This window comes from Cherax quadricarinatus, chromosome 67, assembly GCF_038502225.1.
Source record: "Cherax quadricarinatus isolate ZL_2023a chromosome 67, ASM3850222v1, whole genome shotgun sequence".
Classification (NCBI taxonomy): domain Eukaryota; kingdom Metazoa; phylum Arthropoda; class Malacostraca; order Decapoda; family Parastacidae; genus Cherax; species Cherax quadricarinatus.
Window position 1 is genome coordinate 638,070 of NC_091358.1, and position 23,863 is coordinate 661,932.

The following is a 23,863-nucleotide window of genomic DNA, read 5'->3' on the forward strand; positions in this document are numbered from 1 at the left end:
CGCATCGATATTTACCAATCTCATTGATACATATTTCATTAAGAGAGTGGCAGGTGTGCAGATTCTCAGCACATTCATCAACATCTGCAGCAGAACACACTTATTACTCACACATTATGACATTATGTTGAAAGTTGTGTGTTTCATAAAAACTATACCATTTATAAGCACCTAGGAATTCTTCCACCGTAAACCATTAGTGTTGTAAGAGGCGACTAAAATGCCGAGACCAAGGGGCTAGTAACCTCTTTTTCTGTATAAATTACTAAATGTTAAAAGAAGAAAAGGTTTATGAGGTTTTCTTCCTTTTCGAATCACCTTGCCTTGGTGGGAGACGACCAGTATGTTGAAAAAACAAAAATTAGCATCTAAATTACAAATATGCCTATAATACTTTAATAATAATATAATATATAATAATAATATCTTTATATCTACAAGTACATGTACAAGGTATACAGGCCTAGCTGACATCAATGACATACTACTATATAGAAAGCCGGTTGTTATGCAGAGCATTTCAGGCAAATTAGGTCAATTTTGTCCCAGGATGCGACCCACACCAGCCAACTAACACCCAGGTACCCACAATACTGATGGGGAACACAGACAACCAATGTAAGGAAACACACCCAATGCTTCTACCCTCACTGAGAATCGAACCCAGACCCTCACCATATGAAGCGAGAGCTTTTGCCACTAGGCCACAGGTTTACCTGGAGTTTACCTGGAGAGAGTTCCGGGGGTCAACGCCCCCGCGGCCCGGTCTGTGACCAGGCCTCCTGGTGGCATGGTATATATTTTTAGTGGCATTGTGAGGGAAAAGTGCAATAGATAGGAGTAGAGAGGGAGTATATAGTAACAATAGTTTCATTGCCGGCTACTTGTTAAGGTAGGGTAAGTCAAGCTCCCTCTATTCCCGCCTTTTTTCCCCTCCCCGAAAGTGATAGTTTCATTGCCGGCTACTTGTTAAGGTAGGGTAAGTCAAGCTCCCCCTATTCCCGCCTTTTTTCCCCCACCCTGAAAGTGATAGTTTGACTGCCGGCTGCTTGTTAAGGTAGGGTCAGTCTAGCTCTCACTATCCCTTCCCCTCCTTCTTCCCCCGAAAGGTGACGTGTGGGGCTCTGGTCCAAACAGTAATCACTAGACTCACAGCTCCCAGCACTACTCTTGGATGACTGAGAGGGTCACCTGCCAATCAACGAGCAGAACTGATGGAGATGGACTAACATCCTGAGACTTCCCCTTTTTGGATTTAATTACCTGTGCACCTGTATGAAATTGCAGGACGTAACCCCTCATCATTGCAGTGGTAAAGAACCCGCTTTCCTGTCATTGGGATATAATACTCAAGGCTATACTGTGAAGAATGAACCGGTGGGTTGTAACCAACACCTGAGACCCCCCCCCCCATCATCAGCAACTGCTACGATTTCAACAACACTCAGTGTCACCAACACCAGACACCCCTATATATATTAGCGTTGAATTCAGTTATCATTTATATTTTTAATTTTTAATTTTCTTTAATGTAGGATTAATATTTCATATTTAAGTGTTTTATATTTTCTATATAATAAAGTGTTTATGTTTGTCTGTTATTATTTCTTTTTCTATTCACTAATTTTCCTGAGGAGGAGCCAGCCTGGGTAATACTGTCTGAAGTTGTTACAGGGCTGAGTAAGCCTTCACAGGCATGTTTGAAATACATATATACATTTTTTTTTTTTTAACAAGTCAGCCATCTTCCACCGAGGTAGGGTGACCCAAAAAGAAAATCCCCAAAAAGAAAATACTTTCACCATCATTCAACACTTTCACCTCACTCATACATAATCACTGCTTTTGCAGAGGTGCACAGAACACAACAGTTTAGAAGCATATACATATAAAGATACACAACATATGCCTCCAAACAGCCAATATCCCAAACCCCTCCTTTAAAGTGCAGGCATTGTACTTCCCAATTCCAGTACTAAAGTCCGGCTATATAAAAATAACCGGTTTCCCTGAATCCCTTCACTAAATATTACCCTGCTCACACTCCAACAGCTCGTCAGGCCCCAAATACCATTTGTCTCCATTCACTCCTATCTAACACACTCACATATGCTTGCTGGAAGTCCAAGCCCCTCGCCCACAAAACCTCCTTTACCCCCTTCCTCCAACCTTTTCGAGGACAACCCATACCCTGCCTTTCTTCCCCTACAGATTTATACACTCTCCATGTCATTCTACTTTGATCCATTCTCTCTAAATGACCAAACCACCTAAACAACCCCTCTTCAGCCCTCTGACTAATACTTTATTAACTCCACACCTCCTAATTTCCACACTCCTAATTCTCTGCATAATATTTACACAACACATTGCCCTTAGACAGGACTTCTCCACCACCTCCAACCGCCTCCTCGTTGCAGCATTTACAACCCAAGCTTCACACCCATAAAAGAGTGTTGGTACCACTATTCTTTCATACATTCCTTCTTTGCCTCCATAGACAATGTTTTTTGTCTCCACCTCAATGCACCACTCACCTTCTTTCCTTCATCAATTCTATGGTTAACCTCATCCTTCATACATCCATCCGTTGACACATCAACTCCCAAATATCTGAAAACATTCATTTCTTCCATACTCCTCTTCAATTTGATATCAAATTTTTCTTTATCTAAATCATTTGATACCCTCACCACCTTACTCTTTTCTATGTTCACTTTCAACTTTCTACCTTACACACTCTCCCAAACTTGTCCACTAACCTTTGCAACTTTTCTTTAGAATCTCCCATAAGCACAGTATCATCAGCAAAAAGTAACTGTGTCAATTCCCATCTTGTATTTGATTCCCCATAATTTAATCCCACCCCTCTCCCCAACACCATAGCATTTACTTCTTTTACAACCCCATCTATAAATATATTAAACAACCATGGTGACATTACACATCCCTGTCTAAGACCTACTTTTACCAAGAAGTAGTCTCCCTCTCTTTTACACACCCTAACCTGAGCCTCACTATCCTCATAAAAACGTTTTACAGCATTTAGCAACTTACTACCTACTCCATATACTTGCAACATCTGCCACACTGCTCCCCTATCCACTCTATCATATGCCTTTTCTAAATCCATAAATACAATGAAAACTTCCTTACCTTTATCTAAATACTGTTCACATACCTTTATCTAAATACTGTTCACATATATGCTTCAATGTAAACACTTAATCTACACATCCCTTACCCACTCTAAAACCTCCTTGCTCATCTGCAAACCTACATTCTGTCTTGCCTCTAATTCTTTCAATAATAACCCTATCATACACTTTTCCTGGTATACTCAGTAAACTTATTCCCCTATAATTTTTACAATTTCTTTTATCTCCCTTCCCTTTATATAAAGGAATTATACATGCTCTCTGCCAATCCCTAGGTACCTTCCCCTCTTTCATACATTTATTAAACAAAAAATAACAACCACTCCAACACTACATCCCCCCCTGCTTTTAACATTTCTGTCATGATCCCGTCACTTCCAGCTGCTTTACCCCCTTTCATTCTACGTAATGCCTCATGCACCTCCCCAATACTCACATCCTGCTCTTCTTCACTCCTAAAAGATGGTATACCTCCCTGGCCAATGCATGTAATTACCGCCTCCTTTACTTCGTCGACATTTAAAAGTTCCTCAAAATATTCCTGCCATCTACCCAATACCTCCATCCCCCCATCTACCAACTTCCCTACTCTGTTTTTAACCCTTTGAGGGTCGAAAGGCCCTCTCTGAGACTCGTTCTCAGGGTCGGCCAAATTTAAAAAAAAAAAAAAAAATTTTGCTTATGAAAAGATAGAGAATCTTTTCCCGATCATAATGACACCAAAAATATGAAATTTGATGGAAAACTTATGGAATTATGCTCTCGCAAAGTTAGCGGTCTTGACGATGCTTACGGATCGGCGATTTTGCCCACTTTGAGCCCCATTTTCGGCCAGTTCCACTGTACTAGTTGACAAAAAACATTAATATTTCGCTAGGACTCCATTTTTTCTATTGAATGAGTGCAAGAAACCACCCATTTACCAATTTCAACTATCCAGTACAGTGGTCAGAATTTAGCAATTTTGCCAATTTCACACAAATTTCAAAAGATGCCAATTTCTGAATAAGGTCCAGAACAAACAAGAAATACATTCGTGGCACTAAAATGACATTTCCTCTGTTCATTAGTCACGTCTTAAGGCCCCTCTTACATTCTTTTGCTTTCCACTTTGAATTTTTATTCTCACAAAAAATAGAAGATTTACTGTTATGCAGACTACTGCATTAGTGTAAAAAATGGTATGAATCATATTGGCGCACTTGCAAAAGAATATTAGACTCACTAGTTGACGTGTATTAGACGCTTGGCATGATTTGTTTACTTTTGAACTTTGGTAAAAATCGAACATTTCTGCTACTTTGAGCTCAATTTCAAGGTACTTTTCATTGCAAAACCAGTCAAGATCATCTCAATTTCTGTGATATGTTTCTTCTCTAAAATGAGACCAAGAAAACTAGAATACAACAATAAATACCATACGAAAATACAGTGCAAAGTCGCTGTTTTATTCCAAAAAAACGGTCAAAGTTTTTTTTTTTCTCATTATGCACTGTGTGCTGCAGGATTTTTTTTATACTGTGCACACTGACCACATAGACCCATTCTTTCATATGGAGGCCTACCAGCTTCCTCCCACTAGATTTGAGGGCGCTAGAATTTAGGCATACTATAAATACTCGCCTGACTATAAATACTCGCGTTCCTTCCACCCCAGGTAGTTCTGTTTGTGACTTGAAAAAGCCCACTGTGTGGGCGAAACGTAGTCAATAAAGGATCACATTATACTGCATATGTGTTTATATTTCCATTGTGTCGGTATTATATACCATTTATTTCCAGGCATACTAGTACGTCAAAAACCCTGGGTCGTAAGCCATACTAGTACGTCCAAAACCCTCAAAGGGTTAACTGACAAATCCATTCGTTCCCTAGGCTTTCTTAACTTGCTTATCTCACTCCAAAAAATTTTCTTATTTTCATCAAAATTTCTTGACAGTGTCTCTCCCACTATTATGTGCTCTCCTTTTACACTTTCTAACCACTCTTTTCACCTTTCTTTTACTTTCCATATACTACTCTGCTCTTCTTATAACACTTCTGTTTTGTAAAAAAAACTCTCATAAGCTACCTTTTTCTGTTTAATCACACCCTTTACTTCATCATTCCACCTATCACTCCTCTTTCCTCCTGCACCCACCCTCCTATAGCCACAAACTTTTGCTCCACATTCTAATACTGCATTTTTTAAATTATTCCACCCCTCTTCAAACCCCCCCCCCTACTCATACTTGCATTAGCCCACCTTTCTGCCAATACATGTAGTTGCTTATATCTCACCCGAACTTCTTCCTCCCTTAGTTTATGCATTTTCACCTCTCTCTTACTTGTTGTTGCCATTTTCCATTTGTCCCATCTACCTCTTACTCTAACTGTAGCTACATGGACCTGGAGTTTACCTGGAGAGAGTTTCGGGGGTCAACGCCCCCGCGGCCCGGTCTGTGACCAGGCCTCCTGGTGGATCAGCCCCTGATCAACCAGGCTGTTGCTGCTGGCTGCACGCAAACCAACGTACGAGCCACAGCCCGGCTGATCAGGAACTGACTTTAGGTGCTTGTCTAGCGCCAGCTTGAAGACTGCCAGGGGTCTGTTGGTAATCCCCCTTATGTGTGCTGGGAGGCAGTTGAACAGTCTTGGGCCCCTGACACTTATTGTATGGTCTCTTAACGTGCTAGTGACACCCCTGCTTTTCATTGGGGGGATGGTGCATCGTCTGCCAAGTCTTTTGCTTTCGTAGTGAGTGATTTTCGTGTGCAAGTTCGGTACTAGTCCCTCTAGGATTTTCCAGGTGTATATAATCATGTATCTCTCCCTCCTGCGTTCCAGGGAATACAGGTTTAGAAACCTCAAGCGCTCCCAGTAATTGAGGTGTTTTATCTCCGTTATGCGTGCCGTGAAAGTTCTCTGTACATTTTCTAGGTCGGCAATTTCACCTGCCTTGAAAGGTGCTGTTAGAGTGCAGCAATATTCCAGCCTAGATAGAACAAGTGACCTGAAGAGTGTCATCATGGGCTTGGCCTCCCTAGTTTTGAAGGTTCTCATTATCCATCCTGTCATTTTTCTAGCAGATGCGATTGATACAATGTTATGGTCCTTGAAGGTGAGATCCTCCGACATAATCACTCCCAGGTCTTTGACGTTGGTGTTTCGCTCTATTTTGTGGCCAGAATTTGTTTTGTACTCTGATGAAGATTTAATTTCCTCATGTTTACCATATCTGAGTAATTGAAATTTCTCATCGTTGAACTTCATATTGTTTTCCGCAGCCCACTGAAAGATTTGGTTGATGTCCGCCTGGAGCCTTGCAGTGTCTGCAATGGAAGACACTGTCATGCAGATTCAGGTGTCATCTGCAAAGGAAGACACGGTGCTGTGGCTGACATCCTTGTCTATGTCGGATATGAGGATGAGGAACAAGATGGGAGCTAGTACTGTGCCTTGTGGAACAGAGCTTTTCACCGTAGCTGCCTCGGACTTTACTCTGTTGACGACTACTCTCTGTGTTCTGTTAGTGAGGAAATTATAGATCCATCGACCGACTTTTCCTGTTATTCCTTTAGCACGCATTTTGTGCGCTATTACGCCATGGTCACACTTGTCGAAGGCTTTTGCAAAGTCTGTATATATTACATCTGCATTCTTTTTGTCTTCTAGTGCATTTAGGACCTTGTCGTAGTGATCCAATAGTTGAGACAGACAGGAGCGACCTGTTCTAAACCCATGTTGCCCTGGGTTGTGTAACTGATGGGTTTCTAGATGGGTGGTGATCTTGCTTCTTAGGACCCTTTCAAAGATTTTTATGATATGGGATGTTAGTGCTATTGGTCTGTAGTTCTTTGCTATTGCTTTACTGCCCCCTTTGTGGAGTGGGGCTATGTCTGTTGTTTTTAGTAACTGAGGGACGACCCCCGTGTCCATGCTCCCTCTCCATAGGATGGAAAAGGCTCGTGATAGGGACTTCTTGCAGTTCTTGATGAACACAGAGTTCCATGAGTCTGGCCCTGGGGCAGAGTGCATGGGCATGTCATTTATCGCCTGTTCGAAGTCATTTGGCGTCAGGATAACATCGGATAGGCTTGTGTTAATCAAATTTTGTGGCTCTCTCATAAAAAATTAATTTTGATCTTCGACTCTCAGTCTGGTTAGCGGCTTGCTAAAAACTGAGTCATATTGGGACTTGAGTAGCTCACTCATTTCCTTGCTGTCATCTGTGTAGGACCCATCTTGTTTAAGTAGGGGCCCAATACTGGACGTTGTTCTCGATTTTGATTTGGCATAGGAGAAGAAATACTTTGGGTTTCTTTCGATTTCATTTATGGCTTTTAGTTCTTCCCGCGATTCCTGACTCCTAAAGGATTCTTTTAGCTTAAGTTCGATGCTTGCTATTTCTCTGACCAGTGTCTCCCTACGCATTTCAGATATATTGACCTCTTTTAGCCGCTCTGTTATTCTTTTCCGTCGCCTGTAAAGGGAGCGCCTGTCTCTTTCTATTTTACATCTACTCCTCCTTTTTCTTAGAGGAATAAGCCTTGTGCATACATCGAGTGCCACCGAGTTAATCTGTTCTAGGCATAAGTTGGGGTCTGTGTTGCTTAGTGTATCTTCCCAGCTTATATCGGTTAGGACTTGGTTTACTTGGTCCCACTTTATGTTTTTGTTATTGAAGTTGAATTTGGTGAATGCTCCCTCGTGACTAGTCTCATTTTGTCGGTCTGGGGCTCCACGCATACATGTCTGAACCTCAATTATGTTGTGATCTGAGTATATTGTTTTTGATATGGTGACATTTCTTATCAGATCATCATTGTTAGTGAAGATGAGGTCTAGTGTATTCTCCAGTCTAGTAGGCTCTATTATTTGCTGGTTTAAATTGAATTTTGTGCAGAGATTTAAAAGCTCGTGTGAGTGTGAGTTTTCATCAGAGCTGCCTCCTGGTGTTATTACTGCAACAATATTATTTGCTATATTCCTCCATTTTAGGTGCCTTAAGTTGAAATCCCCCAGGAGCAAGATGTTGGGTGCAGGAGCTGGAAGATTTTCCAGACAGTGGTCAATTTTTAACAGCTGTTCCTGGAATTGCTGGGATGTTGCATCCGGAGGCTTGTAGGCTACCACAATGACTAGGTTTTGGTTCTCGACCTTTACTGCTAAAACTTCCACTACATCATTTGAGGCATTAAGCAGTTCTGTGCAAACAAGTGACTCTGCAATGTACAGGCCAACCCCCCCCCCCCCTTTTGCCTGTTCACTCTGTCACATCTGTATAGGTTGTAACCTGGGATCCATATTTCGCTGTCCAAGTGATCCTTTATGTGGGTCTCAGTGAAAGCCGCGAACATTGCCTTTGCCTCTGCAAGCAGTCCACGGATGAAAGGTATTTTGTTGTTTGTTGCTGGCTTTAGACCCTGTATATTTGCAAAGAAGAATGTTATCGGACTGGTGGTATTGTTGGTACTGGGGGGGGATTTATTTTCCGGCATTAGTATCTGTATCTGTTGGTTTGGAGTGGAGGCCATCGACTGTGGTTCCACTCCAGGAATGACTGGATTTGGTGTACGATTTCTGCCATTTCCTGCCAGTTTTTTTTCCTTCCTGGCACTAAAAAACCTCTCCCTCTTGAGTGGCTGTGGCTACCCAGGTTTTCCCATGGCCTGGATGTTTTGTATCTTTTTGTCCCCTTTAGATGGTATGCCTGGCAATTTAAGTTATAGCACAGTCTTTCCTGTACTGAAGAGGTACACATTTCAGGGTGAAAAAGCTTACAGGACAGGAGTTTGCATTTTCCTGTTGTCATATGGGCATGGCATTTTCTAGGGTGGTCATAGTTGCATGTCCCATCTGTTTTTCCAGATTTCCCATGCCAGCAGATACCAAGTGCATAGTATGTGCACAGGCTTGGTTTCCGCTTCCCATATATCAGTTGCCACTCTATAAACATGTACATCTTGAAGCCTACCAATCAACCTTTTATCCACCAATATATAATCCAACAAACTACTTTCATTACGTGCTATATCACACCTTGTATGTTTATTTATCCTCTTTTTCATAAAATATGTATTACTTATTACCACACCTCTTTCTACACATAGCTCAATTAAAGGCTCCCCATTTTCATTTACCCCTGGCACCCCAAATTTACCTACTACTCCCTCCACAACATTTTTACCCATTTTAGCATTGAAATTCCCAACCACAAGCAGGGCCGGATTAAGAAGTCTCCGGGCCCTAGGCTATTCAGATTGGCGGGGCCCCTTTGAGTTACGGGTAAGCGAAGCGACCCCTTCCAGCTTGGGGGTGGGGGGGGGTCGGTGTGAGCCTGTTTAAGGTCTAATTAAATACATTCTGGCTATTTAGATTAAATTTAATAGGGAAAGTACATCAAGACAACCAAAACCATTTACCAACAGCCATTATAACTATCTTGTTAAATCATGCATTTTAAAGAGAATAAACTCAAGACAGCATAGTATTACTAGATTAGGTTATTAAAGTAGTGACATCATGTACCTATTATATCAGCATAACCACTACAGCACTATTATTCCCTTTATAAATCACTGACCATTATTGTTATCATTACATCATGCATAAGACTATCAAATCATATAAACTCAAGAAAGTAAAGAATTGTTTATATTCACAGGCACTTCTTAAATAAACTTTTTTCTGGATTTCACATTGGCAAAATCATCAATTATATTCTGAAAATCAATATTTCTTGTTAGATCAGACTCAATGGTCAACAAGGCTAGGTTACACAATTTGTCTTGGCTCATTGTTGAACGGAGCTGGTTTTTCACTCTTTTCAAAACAGAAAATGAACGTTCTCCTTCACAGTTAGTAGCTGGAAGTGTTAGGTAAAGGCGATACACTATGTCAACATTAGGGAAGGTTTCTGAGATATCTGCATTTCTTAAATGTTTCAAAGCAGCTGAGGGCGCACATTTTTCAGGTGGAGCTTTAATCTGATTCATATACCCAGAAAAATGAACTATTTCTTCAACAAATGTGTCCTGAACATCTGCTGAAAGGTGTTGCTGCAACTTTAATGCAGCTTCTCTCAATTCTGCATCTGGCATAGTAGTAATTTTGAACAGAAATCCAAACTTGCCATTGAGATTCTGGTAGATTTCTTTTCTTTTCACCAATTCTGTAATCAGTGAATCCAGAATGACGAAGTATGTAGCTGTCTTACATTTCTGCCTTGGTAGCAACACAATTTCATTGTCTGGCTCTTCAAAATTGCGTTTCCTCTTCCTTGACCGCTGATGATCAGCCCGGTAACTGTAGTCTTTCACCAGCAGTTTAGCTTTCTCTTCAAACATTTCAAAAGCTTCATCATTGCGAAGTGAGCTTACAAATTCCACTAAGCCTGCATAGAGGTTAGCACAAGTAGCCATTTCAATTTCAGTTTTCTGAAGTGTCTTGTTCGTGGCATTTAACCGTTCCAGTAAACAGTCCCAAAGCACACAGAGTAAGGCCAATTCAAAATCTTCCAATTTTGATGCTAAGCTGGCTGCTTCGCTTCTTGTAGTTGCTGTCTGGTCTTCATCCTCTGCTATTTGGATCAAAGCAGAACGTATTTCAGCAAAGCTGTCTTTCAAAGCATGTGTTGCATCATGCTGCGCTGACCACCTTGTTGTTAATAATGATTTGATGACATCTCCATGAATGGTTGACTTGAGTATACTCCACCGATGCATTGAAGCAGAGAAAAAATTAAAGAGTGCTTGTAAAAGTCCAAAAAATGAAACTGCAGCGACGCAACACTCCGCAGCACATGACCCAACAAGATTAAGAGAATGTGCTGAGCAGGGCACATATTCAGCAAGTGGGTTGATTTGCTTGATACGGGCTTGCAATCCATTATATTTACCCGACATGTTACTTGCATTGTCGTAGCTCTGGCCACGGTAATCCATAATAGAGAGATCATGTTCAAGCAGAGTATCCAGTACTACATTCATCATTGTTTCTCCATCATGGCCTGAAAGAGGAATGAATTTTATAAAGCTCTCTACAGGCTTACCACTGGAGTCGACAAAGCTAACAATGAATGTCAATTGATCTGTATGTGAAATATCTGGTGTTGAATCTACACTTATTGCAAAGTATTTTGCAGTTTTCACAGCTGCTTTGATGTTATTGAGGACCTTCTTAGTCATCAGTTCAATAAATTCATTGCATATAGTAGATGACATGTAAGATACAGTGCCTCTTCCTGCATTCCCAAGGCGTGACACATGATTTGCTAAGAATGGATCGAATTGTGCTAACAGTTCTATGATCCCTAGGAAATTGCCATTGTTTTCCAAACCAAAAACCTCATTTTCTCCACGGAAAGCAAGTCCTCTTAGAGCTAAGAATTTTACAACAGCAACAACTCTTTCTAGAACTTTTCTCCAATAAGTGCGCTCTTTTTCAGTTTGATTTTCCAAATGAGAATCCAATAAGCCTTTTTTCTGTGCACGAAATACACTGGCTAAAATGCAGCTCCTGTGAGTGGTGCTGTTTTCATGTTCCTCGAAACGCTTGGAATTTTTCCAGTCATTGAACCCCTGTGTGAAGGTATTTTCTTTGGTAGAAAATAGCTTGCATGCTGAACAGTACACTTTTCCTGAGCTTTCAGAGTATACCATCCATGATCTTTTCACAGTTTCTGAATTTGCAAGCTTCCTATAAAACATAGATGACTTTAAACAACGACGACTTGCATCATCATAAATCCTTGCTGATTTCCTAAAGTCAATGTTCAGAGTTTGACTGAAGTTTTCTGCAATGAAAGCATTACGTAGAGAATCTGGGATTACATTTGGCCATGAGGCAGGATCTTTTAAGACAAATCCTGTGGATGAAATGTCCACTGAGACATTGAGAGGAGACACAAAAGAAGTAGATGCTGGCTGAGAAATAATGGAGGGAGGGCTTCCTGTATGATCTGACATATCTGCAGATTCAACTGTACTGGTAACATCAGAAACTGTTTTTGTGAGCATGTCTGTGATCTTTCTGCAGCTTTCTACATCTTTCTTTTTCTGTTCTTCTTCTTGAATTTTCTTCTTTCTTTTCTGTGACTCACTCGCATAAGAACGTCCAACATCACGTTCACGAGATGCCATAATGAGGATGTATCACTGTCTGTAATCATGCAAATACAAATTTTTCATTATCAATTATTATTAATTTTTTAATTATTATTAATTTTTTTTTCTGTCAATTGGGGGGATATGGCCCTTGTAGCCCCCTTTCCTCTGGCTGCGCATCTAAAAATTCAAAACGTTACCAGAAAGGAGTCATATACAGAACTTTTACCATAGATTAGGTTAGTGATTTGGGCTACAAATATTTTACTAATTCATCCTCCATGATCTCCAATTTACTTAAACAGAAATCATACTGAGTCCAAGAACAATGTACAATGGTATTTATATTACCATTTTCATAACTAAACTAATCATTATGTTTTGCATGATATATGGCCTACCACCATAGATAAGGACATGAGAATTAAAGAATGCAGGGACAATTTTCAGTTTCACCCAACCAACGATTTTCTGATGTGGCTTATGTATTTCTGCAGAAATATGTAGTAAATTAATTGATGTTCTACATCACTTCCGTCGCAACTTGAAAACTAAGCATTTGCGACGGAAGTGATGTAGAACATCAATCAATTGAGATCTGTTATTGAAATGATAAAGACTTAACCCTTTCAGGGTCCGTCCCGTAGATCTACGGCTTTACGTTCAGGGTCCAAACTGTAGATCTACGCCATGAGCTCAGCTCACTCTGATAAACTGTGAGTGGTACATTTGGGCCTAGATATGAGAGAATACATCTATGTGATATGTGTGCACCACATAAAACAGATCCTGCAGCACACTGTGTATAATGAGAGAAAAAAAATGAAATCATGATTTTTCGATTAAAACAGCAACTTTGCAGTGTTTTTTCGTATGTTTTTTATAGTTGTATTTGCAATTTCTTGGTCTCATTTGATAGAATGGAAGACATATTACAGAAATAGAGATGATTTTGATTGGTTTTAGCACTGGAAATGGCTTGAAACTGAGCTCAAAGTAGCAGAAATGTTAAATTTTTGCCGATATTCAAGAGTAAACAAATGACCTCACACGTCTAATACACGTCAGCTGGTGGGTCTAATATACATTCACAAATATGGTGATGATATTTATACAATTATTACAGTATTGCATAACAGTAAATCTTCTATTTTTTGGTGTGAATAAAAATTCATTATGTGAATAAAAAATAAAAATGGAATTTATTTGTAAAGCCTCAAAACATAACTAATGAACAGAGGAAATGTTAGTTTAGTGCCAGGAATGCCTACAGTGTTCATTCTGGACCCTATTTTGAAATTGGAATATTTTGAACTTTGTGTTAAATTGGCCAAATTAACAATTTCCGATCACTTTATTTTGTAGTTGAAACAGTTGACTTGGAGATTTCTTGTGCTCAATCGATAGAATAGAAGTAATACTAGTGAAATAGCTAAGAATTTGGTTGATTGGAATAATGTAATTGGCCTAAAATGGGAGTCAAAGTCGGCAAAATCGCCGATTCGTAAATATCGCTGACACATCAAAATTCGCGAGAGCATAATTTCGTCAATTTTCCACCAAATTTCGTACTTTTTGTTTTATTACCTTCACAAAAAGATTCTCTACGATTTCATAAGAAAAAATAACAAATTTTTTTTTTGAAAATTCTTGGACACTGGTGCGTGACTCCAGATTTGGGCCTTGGACCCTGAAAGGGTTAAAGACAGGACAAAGTGCTTTTAAAACCTACAAACGGAAGTCAGTTTGCGTTTTTAGGTTTTTCTTTATAGTATTTTTACCAAAAATGCATCTTTACTGGTCCATGCGTCTTTACTGGTCAAGTAACCCTATCAGGTACCTCCCTTAACATTTAGAGGCGAAAACAAACATTTATCCATATACATCAATGTCTATCAACAACACTTCAGTTAATTTGTCACCGTACAAGTCTAGATAACATGTAATTACTACAGAAAATTGGAGAGGAATCTCCCATACTCACCCATTAGCAAAAAAACACAGCTGTTCTGATGTAAACAAAGGCGTGTCGAGTGTTGCCATCTATGGTTAGGTTTATTTATTTTTATTTTATTTTATTTCATTATTTATTTTTGTTTTGATTAATTTTTAAAAATCAATTTTACTCTCAAAACACTTGAACTTTTTAGGTAGGGACCCCTTTGCACTTGCACCATGTGCGCAGTCTTGGATGAGCCCCTGAACCTCTTGGACCGCGGGGCCCCCACATGCGCGGGGCCCTAGGCAAATGCCTCATTTGCCTATGCGGTAATCCGGCCCTGACCACAAGTACTCTCACACTTGGTTCAAAACTCCCCACACACTCAACAATTCTCAAAACCTCTCTCTCTCTCTCTCTCTTCTACACTTCTCTCTTCTCCAGGTGCATATACACTTACTATAACCCACTTTTCACATCCAATCTTTATTTTACTCCACATAATCCTTGAATTAATGCATTTATACTCCCTTTTCCTGCCACAGCTTATCCTTCAACATTATTGCTACTCCTTCTTTAGCTCTAACTCTATTTGAAATCCATGACCTAACCCCATTTACTTCTCTCCACTGAAACTCTCCCACCCCCTTCAGCTTTGTTTCACTTAAAGCCAGGACATCCAACTTCTTCTCATTCATAGCATCCACAATCATCTCTTTCTTATCATTTGCACAACATCCACGCACATTCAGACATTCCACTTTGACAATTTTCTTCTTCTTTTTAGTAATCTTTACAGGAAAAGGGGTTACTAGCCCATTGTTCCTGGCATTTTAGTTGACTTTTACAACACGCATGGCTTATGGAGGAAAGATTCTTAGTCCACTTCCCCATGGATATAAAAGGAAAAGTAATAAGAACAAGAACTATTAAGATAAAATCAAAGAAAACTCAGATGAGTGTGTATAAAAAAACATGTACATGTATGTGTAATGTGACCTAAGTGTAAGTAGAGGTAGCAAGACATACCTGTAATCTTGCATATTTATGAGACAGACAAAAGACACCAGCAATCCTACCATCATGTAAAACAATTACAGGCTTTCATTTTACACTCACTTGGCAGGATTGTAGTACCTCCCTGGGTGGTTGCTGTCTATCAACCTATACGTATATGTATATACGTACATATATGTATATAAGGGAAGAAATGTATGAAAATGTATCCGTAGTCATATGAGCTGATGTAGGTTACAGCTCTTAGCTTGTCAATAAAGTTAGGAGTCCTTAACTTGTATATAGCTTGTCAATAAAGCTAGGGATCCTTAACCTAAACTTGTCAAACCCTGTGTAAAAAAAAAGAGAAAGAGAGAAAGAGAAAGAAAGAGAAAGAGAGAAAGAAAGAGAAAGAAAGAGAAAAAGAGAAAGAAAAAGGGAGAGAGAGAATGATATCATTATACTACTGATCCTTAACATAGTTTTAGGTATTAATGGCAAATTGGTAGTACACAGTAAACCCACAGTTTAATAGACCTTGATTTAAAGAACTTTGAAAACATGTAAATCCACCAGGTGCAATGGTTCTGAAAAATGGACAAAGTCCATTAGAATTGTCTGTTATTATTATGATCACGGCAAAACAATCTGATCTTTCGCCACCCTCTCCCCTTTATTAATACATTAAACTGTTTACTGCATCTCTGTCTCACACATATGTAGAGACTGCATCTATTTCTATACAACTTGCTCCTCCTCATATCAGAGATTCTTCAGCCAAAGTCGTAATTAATGTAACAGTGACAACAGTACCATGAATCAGTCCAGCACATACAAAAGGGTAGCATCTAACCTTCACAACCTGATACTGTGCCATTGAGGGGTTTATATCCTGCAGGACAGAAGGCGCGAGGAAGCTCGAGACACTGGTAGGAGCCTGCGGTGTTGTGACACTGCCATCCAGACTCACAGGGAAGCTCCACACACTCATCCTGGTCTGTAGCAGGCTGGACATTACCTACACCTGCTCTATATCTGAATCACTGGTTATTTATTAAACATATCACCAGAAAACTCTGAAAATTTAATTGTAATTAGAGAAAAATATAATTTATCACTATTAAACACTTTCTTTTTAAGAATCCATTTTCGATAAATATTTTAGTTTTCTGCATTATCCTCACATTGTCCTACATTTTAATTAAAAAAACCAATAAATGCGGTAAATTCTAATTTTATCAAGATCCCATCAATTGTCCAATTCAGTTATTTCATATTGCAGAATATCTTACAAAAACACAGAATACTGAAAGTACTCCAGAGTATCACTTCAGCACATTTTTACACTTGAAATATATTTATATAAGATGGAGATGTTGCAAGTCGGAGAGTCATCTGAAGTGCAGTGTCCATGAACTTCCAGCAAGACAACTACTGAATGAATGATGGTGAATGTGTTTTCTTTTTTTAAGCCACCCTGCCTTAGTGAGAAATGGCTGGTGTGGTTAAAAAAAAAAATGCATAATTGATAAATTTCAAGACTAACTTTAATGTATAAACAGTAGGGGCTTGCAAAGGTGTAATGCATTATCTGAAAATATGACAAATATTTCAGGGCTTAGCTACTGTAGAACACACTGCATTGGTCCTCTGACTGTTGGTGCTTTAGTGAAATGTAGCTTGTAACTGTACCTCAAGCAATGTAAGTTTCAAAACTTTCTTGAGAATCAAGAGAAATCTGATGCCATTATCCATTTCACATGATCCTTCTTTACTTTTTGAAACTGCAATACTTTCCTATTATTACTGATGGACGTGATCCTCATATATTAACACTTTCAGGGTCAGAATCCCTGATCTGAGAATTACTCTCAGGGTCAAAGAATTTTCAAGAAAAAAATTATTTTTCTTATGAAATGAGAGAGAATCTTCTTTCCGAAGGTAATGAAACCAAAAGTACAAAATTTGCTGAAAACTTAGGAATTACACTCTTGCAAATAATGGTCTCAGTGACATTTACGCATCGGTGATTTTGCCCACCTTGAGCCTATTTTCACCCAATTCAACTATTCCAGTTAACCAAACTCGTAACTATTTCGCTAGTATTCCTTTTTAACTATTCCAGTTAACCAAACTCATAACTATTTCGCTAGTATTCCTTTTATTCTATCAACTGCATATAAGAAACTGCCCATTTACCTATTACAACTACCCAATAAAGTGATCAGAAATCAGTAATTTAGCCAATTTCATGATATTAAAAAAACTGCCAATTTAAAAATAGGGTCCAGAATAAACAATGTAGACATTCCCTGCACTAAAAAATTTCTCTCTTCATTAGTTATATCCCCAAGCCTTTCCTATACGTATTATGTTTGCTTTCCATTTTGAATTTTTATTCACACAAAAATTAGAAGACTTACTGTTATGCAAACTAATGCATTACTGTAATAACTGTATAAATTATATGCCAGCTTATTTGTGGACACATATTAGATGACCAGTTGGATGTGCACTGGATAAGTGACGTAATTTCTGTACTCTGGAATATAGGCAAAAATCGAACATTTCTGCTACTTTGAGCTCAATTTCAAGGTACTGTCAGCCCTGAAACCAATCAGAATCATCTCTATTTCTGTAATATATCTTCCAGTCTATCAAATAATACCAAGAAACCGAGAATACAACTATAAAAACCATACAAAAATACACGGCAAACTACCACTTTCAAACCAAAAACACGGTTGCAGTTTTTCCCATTATGCACTGCTTGCTGCAGGATTTATTTTTAGATGGTGCATAGATCCATTCTCTCATATCTAGGCCCTAATTTATGGCTCACAGCTTATCTGAGTGAGCTGAGCTCATGCATAGTACTATGGAACCAACCTAAGCTTCAAAGCTGTAGTATAACAGGACCCACCCTGAAAGGGTTAAATATTTAGGAACGTGGTAATAGAAAATAAATAATTTTAACACACCAGCGGTTTGGAGGGATATGTTGTGTATCTTTATACGTATATGCTTCTAAACTGTTGTGTTCTGAGCACCTCTGCAAAAACAGTGATTATGTATGAGTGAGGTGAAAGTGTTGAATGATGATGAAAGTATTTTCTCTTTGGGGATTTTCTTTCTTTTTGGGTCACCCTGCCTCGGTGGGAGACGGCCGACTTGTTGGAAAAAAAAAAAAAATATACACCAAACAACAAAATACCTTTCATCCGTGGACTGCTTGCAGAGGCAAAGGCAATGTTCGCGGCTTTCACTGAGACCCACATAAAGGATCACTTGGACAATGAAATATGGATCCCAGGTTATAACCTATACAGATGTGACAGAGTGAACAGGCAAAAGGAAGGGGGTTGGCCTGTACATTGCAGAGTCACTTGTTTGCACAGAACTGCTTAATGCCTCAAACGATGTAGTGGAAGTTTTAGCAGTAAAGGTCGAGAACCAAAACCTAGTCATTGTGGTAGTCTACAAGCCTCCGGATGCAACATCCCAGCAATTCCAGGAACAGCTGTTAAAAATTGACCACTGTCTGGAAAATCTTCCAGCTCCTGCACCCAACATCTTGCTCCTGGGGGATTTCAACTTAAGGCACCTAAAATGGAGGAATATAGCAAATAATATTGTTGCAGTAATAACACCAGGAGGCAGCTCCGATGAAAACTCACACTCACACGAGCTTTTAAATCTCTGCACAAAATTCAATTTAAACCAGCAAATAATAGAGCCTACTAGACTGGAGAATACACTAGACCTCATCTTCACTAACAATGATGATCTGATAAGAAATGTCACCATATCAAAAACAATATACTCAGATCACAACATAACTGAGGTTCAGACATGTATGCGTGGAGCCCCAGACCGACATAATGAGATTAGTCACGAGGGAGCATTCACCAAATTCAACTTCAATAACAAAAACATAAAGTGGGACCAAGTAAACCAAGTCCTAACCGATATAAGCTGGGAAGATATACTAAGCAACACAGACCCCAACTTATGCCTAGAACAGATTAACTTGGTGGCACTCGATGTATGCACAAGGCTTATTCCTCTAAGAAAAAGGAGTAGATGTAAAATAGAAAGAGACAGGCGCTCCCTTTACAGGCGACGGAAAAGAATAACAGAGCGGCTAAAAGAGGTCAATATATCTGAAATGCGTAGGGAGACACTGGCCAGAGAAATAGCAAGCATCGAACTTAAGCTAAAGGAATCTTATAGGAGTCAGGAATCGCGGGAAGAACTAAAAGCCATAAATGAAATCGAAAGAAACCCAAAGTATTTCTTCTCCTATGCCAAATCAAAGTTGAGAACAACGTCCAGTATTGGGCCCCTACTTAAACAAGATGGGTCCTACACAGATGACAGCAAGGAAATGAGTGAGCTACTCAAGTCCCAATATGTCTCAGTTTTTAGCAAGCCGCTAACCAGACAGAGTCGAAGATCAAAATGAATTTTTTATGAGAGAGCCACAGAATTTGGTTAACACAAGCCTATCCGATGTTATCCTGATGCCAAATGACTTCGAACAGGCGATAAATGACATGCCCATGCACTCTGCCCCAGGGCTATACTCATGGAACTCCGTGTTCATCAAGAACTGCAAGAAGCCCCTATCACGAGCCTTTTCCATCCTATGGAGAGGGAGCATGGACACGGGGGTCGTCCCACAGTTACTAAAAACAACAGACATAGCCCCACTCCACAAAGGGGGCAGTAAAGCAACAGTAAAGAACTACAGACCGATAGCACTAACATCCCATATCATAAAAATCTTTGAAAGGGTCCTAAGAAGCAAGATCACCACCCATCTAGAAACCCATCAGTTACACAACCCAGGGCAACATGGGTTTAGAACAGGTCACTCCTGTCTGTCTCAACTATTGGATCCCTACGACAAGGTCCTAGATGCACTAGAAGACAAAAAGAATGCAGATGTAATATATACAGACTTTGCAAAAGCCTTCGACAAGTGTGACCATGGCGTAATAGCGCACAAAATGTGTGCTAAAGGAATAACAGGAAAAGTCGGTCGATGGATCTATAATTTCCTCACTAACAGAACACAGAGAGTAGTCGTCAACAGAGTAAAGTCAGAGGCAGCTACGGTGAAAAGCTCTGTTCCACAAGGCACAGAACTCGCTCCCATCTTGTTCCTCATCCTCATATCCGACATAGACAAGGATGTCAGCCACAGCACCGCATCTTCCTTTGCAGATGACACCTGAATCTGCATGACAGTGTCTTCCATTGCAGACACTGCAAGGCTCCAGGCGGACATCAACCAAATCTTTCAGTGGGCTGCAGAAAACAATATGAAGTTCAACGATGAGAAATTTCAATTACTCAGATATGGTAAACACGAGGAAATTAAATCTTCATCAGAGTACAAAACAAATTCTGGCCACAAAATTGAGTGAAACAAGAACGTCAAAGACCTGAGAGTGATCATGTCGGAGGATCTCACCTTCAAGGACCATAACATTGTATCAATCGCATCTGCTAGAAAAATGACAGGATGGATAATGAGAACCTTCAAAACTAGGGAGGCCAAGTCCATGATGACACTCTTCAGGTCACTTGTTCTATCTAGGCTGGAATATTGCTGCACACTAACAGCACCTTTCAAGGCAGGTGAAATTGCTGACCTAGAAAATGTACAGAGAACCTTCACGGCGCGCATAACGGAGATAAAACACCTCAATTACTGGGAGCGCTTGAGGTTCCTAAACCTGTATTCCCTGGAACGCAGGCGGGAGAGATACATGATTATATACACCTGGAAAATCCTAGAGGGACTAGTACCGAACTTGCACACGAAAATCACTCACTACAAAAGCAAAAGACTTGGCAGACGATGCAACATCCCCCCAATGAAAAGCAGGGGTGTCACTAGCACGTTAAGAGACCATACAATAAGTGTCAGGGGCCCGAGACTGTTCAACTGCCTCCCAGCATACATAAGGGGGATTACCAACAGACCCCTGGCAGTCTTCAAGCTGGCACTGGACAAGCACCTAAAGTCGGTTCCTGATCAGCCGGGCTGCGGCTCGTATGTTGGTTTGCGTGCAGCCAGCAGTAACAGCCTGGTTGATCAGGCTCTGATCCACCAGGAGGCCTGGTCACAGACCGGGTCGCGGGGGCATTGACCCCCGGAACTTTCTCCAGGTAAACTCCAGGTAAACCAGCCATCTGCCACCAAGGCAAATAACTTGAAGAAAAGGAAACACTTTCATCACCACTCATTCAATCACTATCTTGCCAGAGGCATGCTGACATCACTGTTTAGATGGCCCTGCAAACTACAATATCCCACCCCTCTTTCAAAATGCAAGCATTTTAAATAAATCAAAATTTGTAGGTAAGAGATATATTAGGTATTTACTGCATTACAGGATTGTTTTATTTTCACATACAGCCCTGTCAAAAAATCTAATTCACACTCACCAACACAAGTTTGAAGGGACAGGCTAAAATGAAATCCATCATCACACTTTATGTCACACTCATATGCTCCAGCAGTGTTTCTGCATGTCTCCTCTTCAGGGTTACACCCATGTAGTTCTTCAAGGCACTCATCCACGTCTGTTAAGAGGAAACTCAAGGCTTGGAGGTCAAGGGAAGCACAACAAAGAGAAGCCCCACTAAATAGGTAAAAGAAGCCACTTAAATGGAAAGAAATATTTCCATAAGACACAAGTCTCAACCTACAGACAATTCCTGACCCTTACTTGCTCAAGAAGTATTTAAGATAATAAATACAGAAGTTCCATACAGCTTCCAAATAATTTACAAAACTTCATTTAACCTATGACTTATATTTATGGCATTATGACTCACAAAACTAAAGTAACACAATTGCAAACAAACTACTTTCCCATTCTGTGCTTTTTTTATGGTATTAACCTTCATGCAGAGGCTTGGATTTTGTTTGATACTTCATCTAATAATAATTATCATACAAAACTTGAGCAAATAATGTTCATCTCTTCAAAATTAAGCTACAGACATGAAATTTGACATAAAAATATATACAAATTTTTCAAACTGGAATACTACTGTTCTTAGATCATTACAAATCTCAACCATTATTCACAAACAAGAACAAACAACCAATTTAACATATGTAATGCAGCACAGTACTACAAAATTATCCCAATATTACATTACACAATACATTCAATTACACATACAATCAATTACCCATACATTACTTACATTTTGCATAAGGTCCTCAGGAATGCTCTGCTTTTATTATAGAATTTAATTAATAGTAACTATGGAAAAATTAGTTAATTTAAGGAACATTTTGTCACTTCTATTATAATGTTTCTGCAGCACATACCTGAAACCAATTTGGAGATCATATCATAGATTCTTTCTCTTCAGTCACTTCATTACAAAATATACAATAATCAGAAAATTCACAGGATGCATTGCATTTCAGGCACAACTTAGTCTAGTTTTCAAGAACTACATAGTTTGGTTAATTATTTTATTTTTTAAGGGTCTTACACATGGTATTAGTAGGAAGTTACAAAAAGATACAGGATACAACATAAAAAAAAATGTAATTGTATACTAAAATATAGTTATCTGAAGCTACAGTATTTCTGCAAACATGGATGTAAAACGCTAAGTACAATGATTATTGTATGAATAATTTTTGGTAGAAGAGCTGTACCTGAATGAATGGAAGTGAAATATATGATACTCTCATTTTACTCTCAAGGCAATATCTGATGAGAAACTTCTTTGTTTAGTGTCTGATCAATCAGGCTCTTGCTGCCAGTGATACAATAGCTATACTGCATATTAAACACAGGTTCAGCAATACAGCCAAAACCTGAAGAAAGGATACACACTGCAGTACAAGCTTTAAGTGTGAATATGTTTCAATGTGCTGTATTTTGTCAAGTCTAATGTTTTGCTGTGTTGAGCTTCATCAAGTCTACACAGAGCAAAACATTGTCCCACTAAGAGAGTTCACCACTAAGAGAGTTCTCTCTCTCTCTCCTTCATTATTATCAACAGAATGCCATTTAAAAGCAACCAAGACTTGGTTGATAAAATACCCAATATTATTAAAGGTAAACATACCTACGCATGTCTGCTGTTGACTACTATACTTGTAACCAGCTATACAATCAGTTGGACCTCCTTTCTGCTGACATGTAAATGCTCCATTGGTGTTGATACAGAAATGGGTCGTCTGGTTGCAATTGTTGGAGCCATCCAAGCACTCATCGATATCTAATTGGTAAACATGATATTTTATTAGGCCTACTGTAGGTGTTAATGGATATGGGGATCATCAGACCTGTTGTCTGGTCACAGACCAGACTTCATGGTAGTCTTATCTTTTTTCTTAGCACATGAGATACATATTTTACACTTTTAAAAGCATTAAACAGTTATAGTAACATTTATAATATGTATATATTTTTTTAGGAAGATTCTTAGTCTGACAGTGATTTTCAGATCATTATTAAGTTGCAGCTACAGTTAGAGTAACAGGTAGATGGGACAAAAGGAAAATGCAAACAAGAGGTAAGACAAAGGTGAAAGTGTATAAACTAAGGGAGGAATAAGTTTGGGTGAGATATAAGCAACTAATGGCAGAAAGGTGGGCTAGTGCAAGTATGAGTAGTGGGGGGGGGGGGTTGAAGAGC

At 39.3% G+C, this 23,863-nt stretch overlaps 1 protein-coding gene across 12 annotated transcripts in view; it reads right to left on the reverse strand.

Annotated features, from left to right (window-relative positions):
- LOC128699641 (fibrillin-2) overlaps nucleotides 1–23,863 on the reverse strand; it is a 206,911-nt gene that overhangs the window by 144,844 nt on the left and 38,204 nt on the right. For 11 of the 12 annotated variants that reach the window (XM_070099319.1, XM_070099328.1, XM_070099323.1 and 8 more), the window contains 4 exons: nucleotides 23,292–23,444; nucleotides 21,639–21,776; nucleotides 16,033–16,176; nucleotides 1–84 (listed from right to left, as the gene is read on the reverse strand). The exon at nucleotides 1–84 is cut by the window's left edge and continues 129 nt beyond it. In XM_070099319.1, coding sequence (XP_069955420.1) covers nucleotides 1–84; nucleotides 16,033–16,176; nucleotides 21,639–21,776; nucleotides 23,292–23,444 — 519 coding nt within the window. The remainder of the gene's footprint in view (nucleotides 85–16,032; nucleotides 16,177–21,638; nucleotides 21,777–23,291; nucleotides 23,445–23,863) is intronic. The other variant, XM_070099320.1, reaches the window with a different exon arrangement.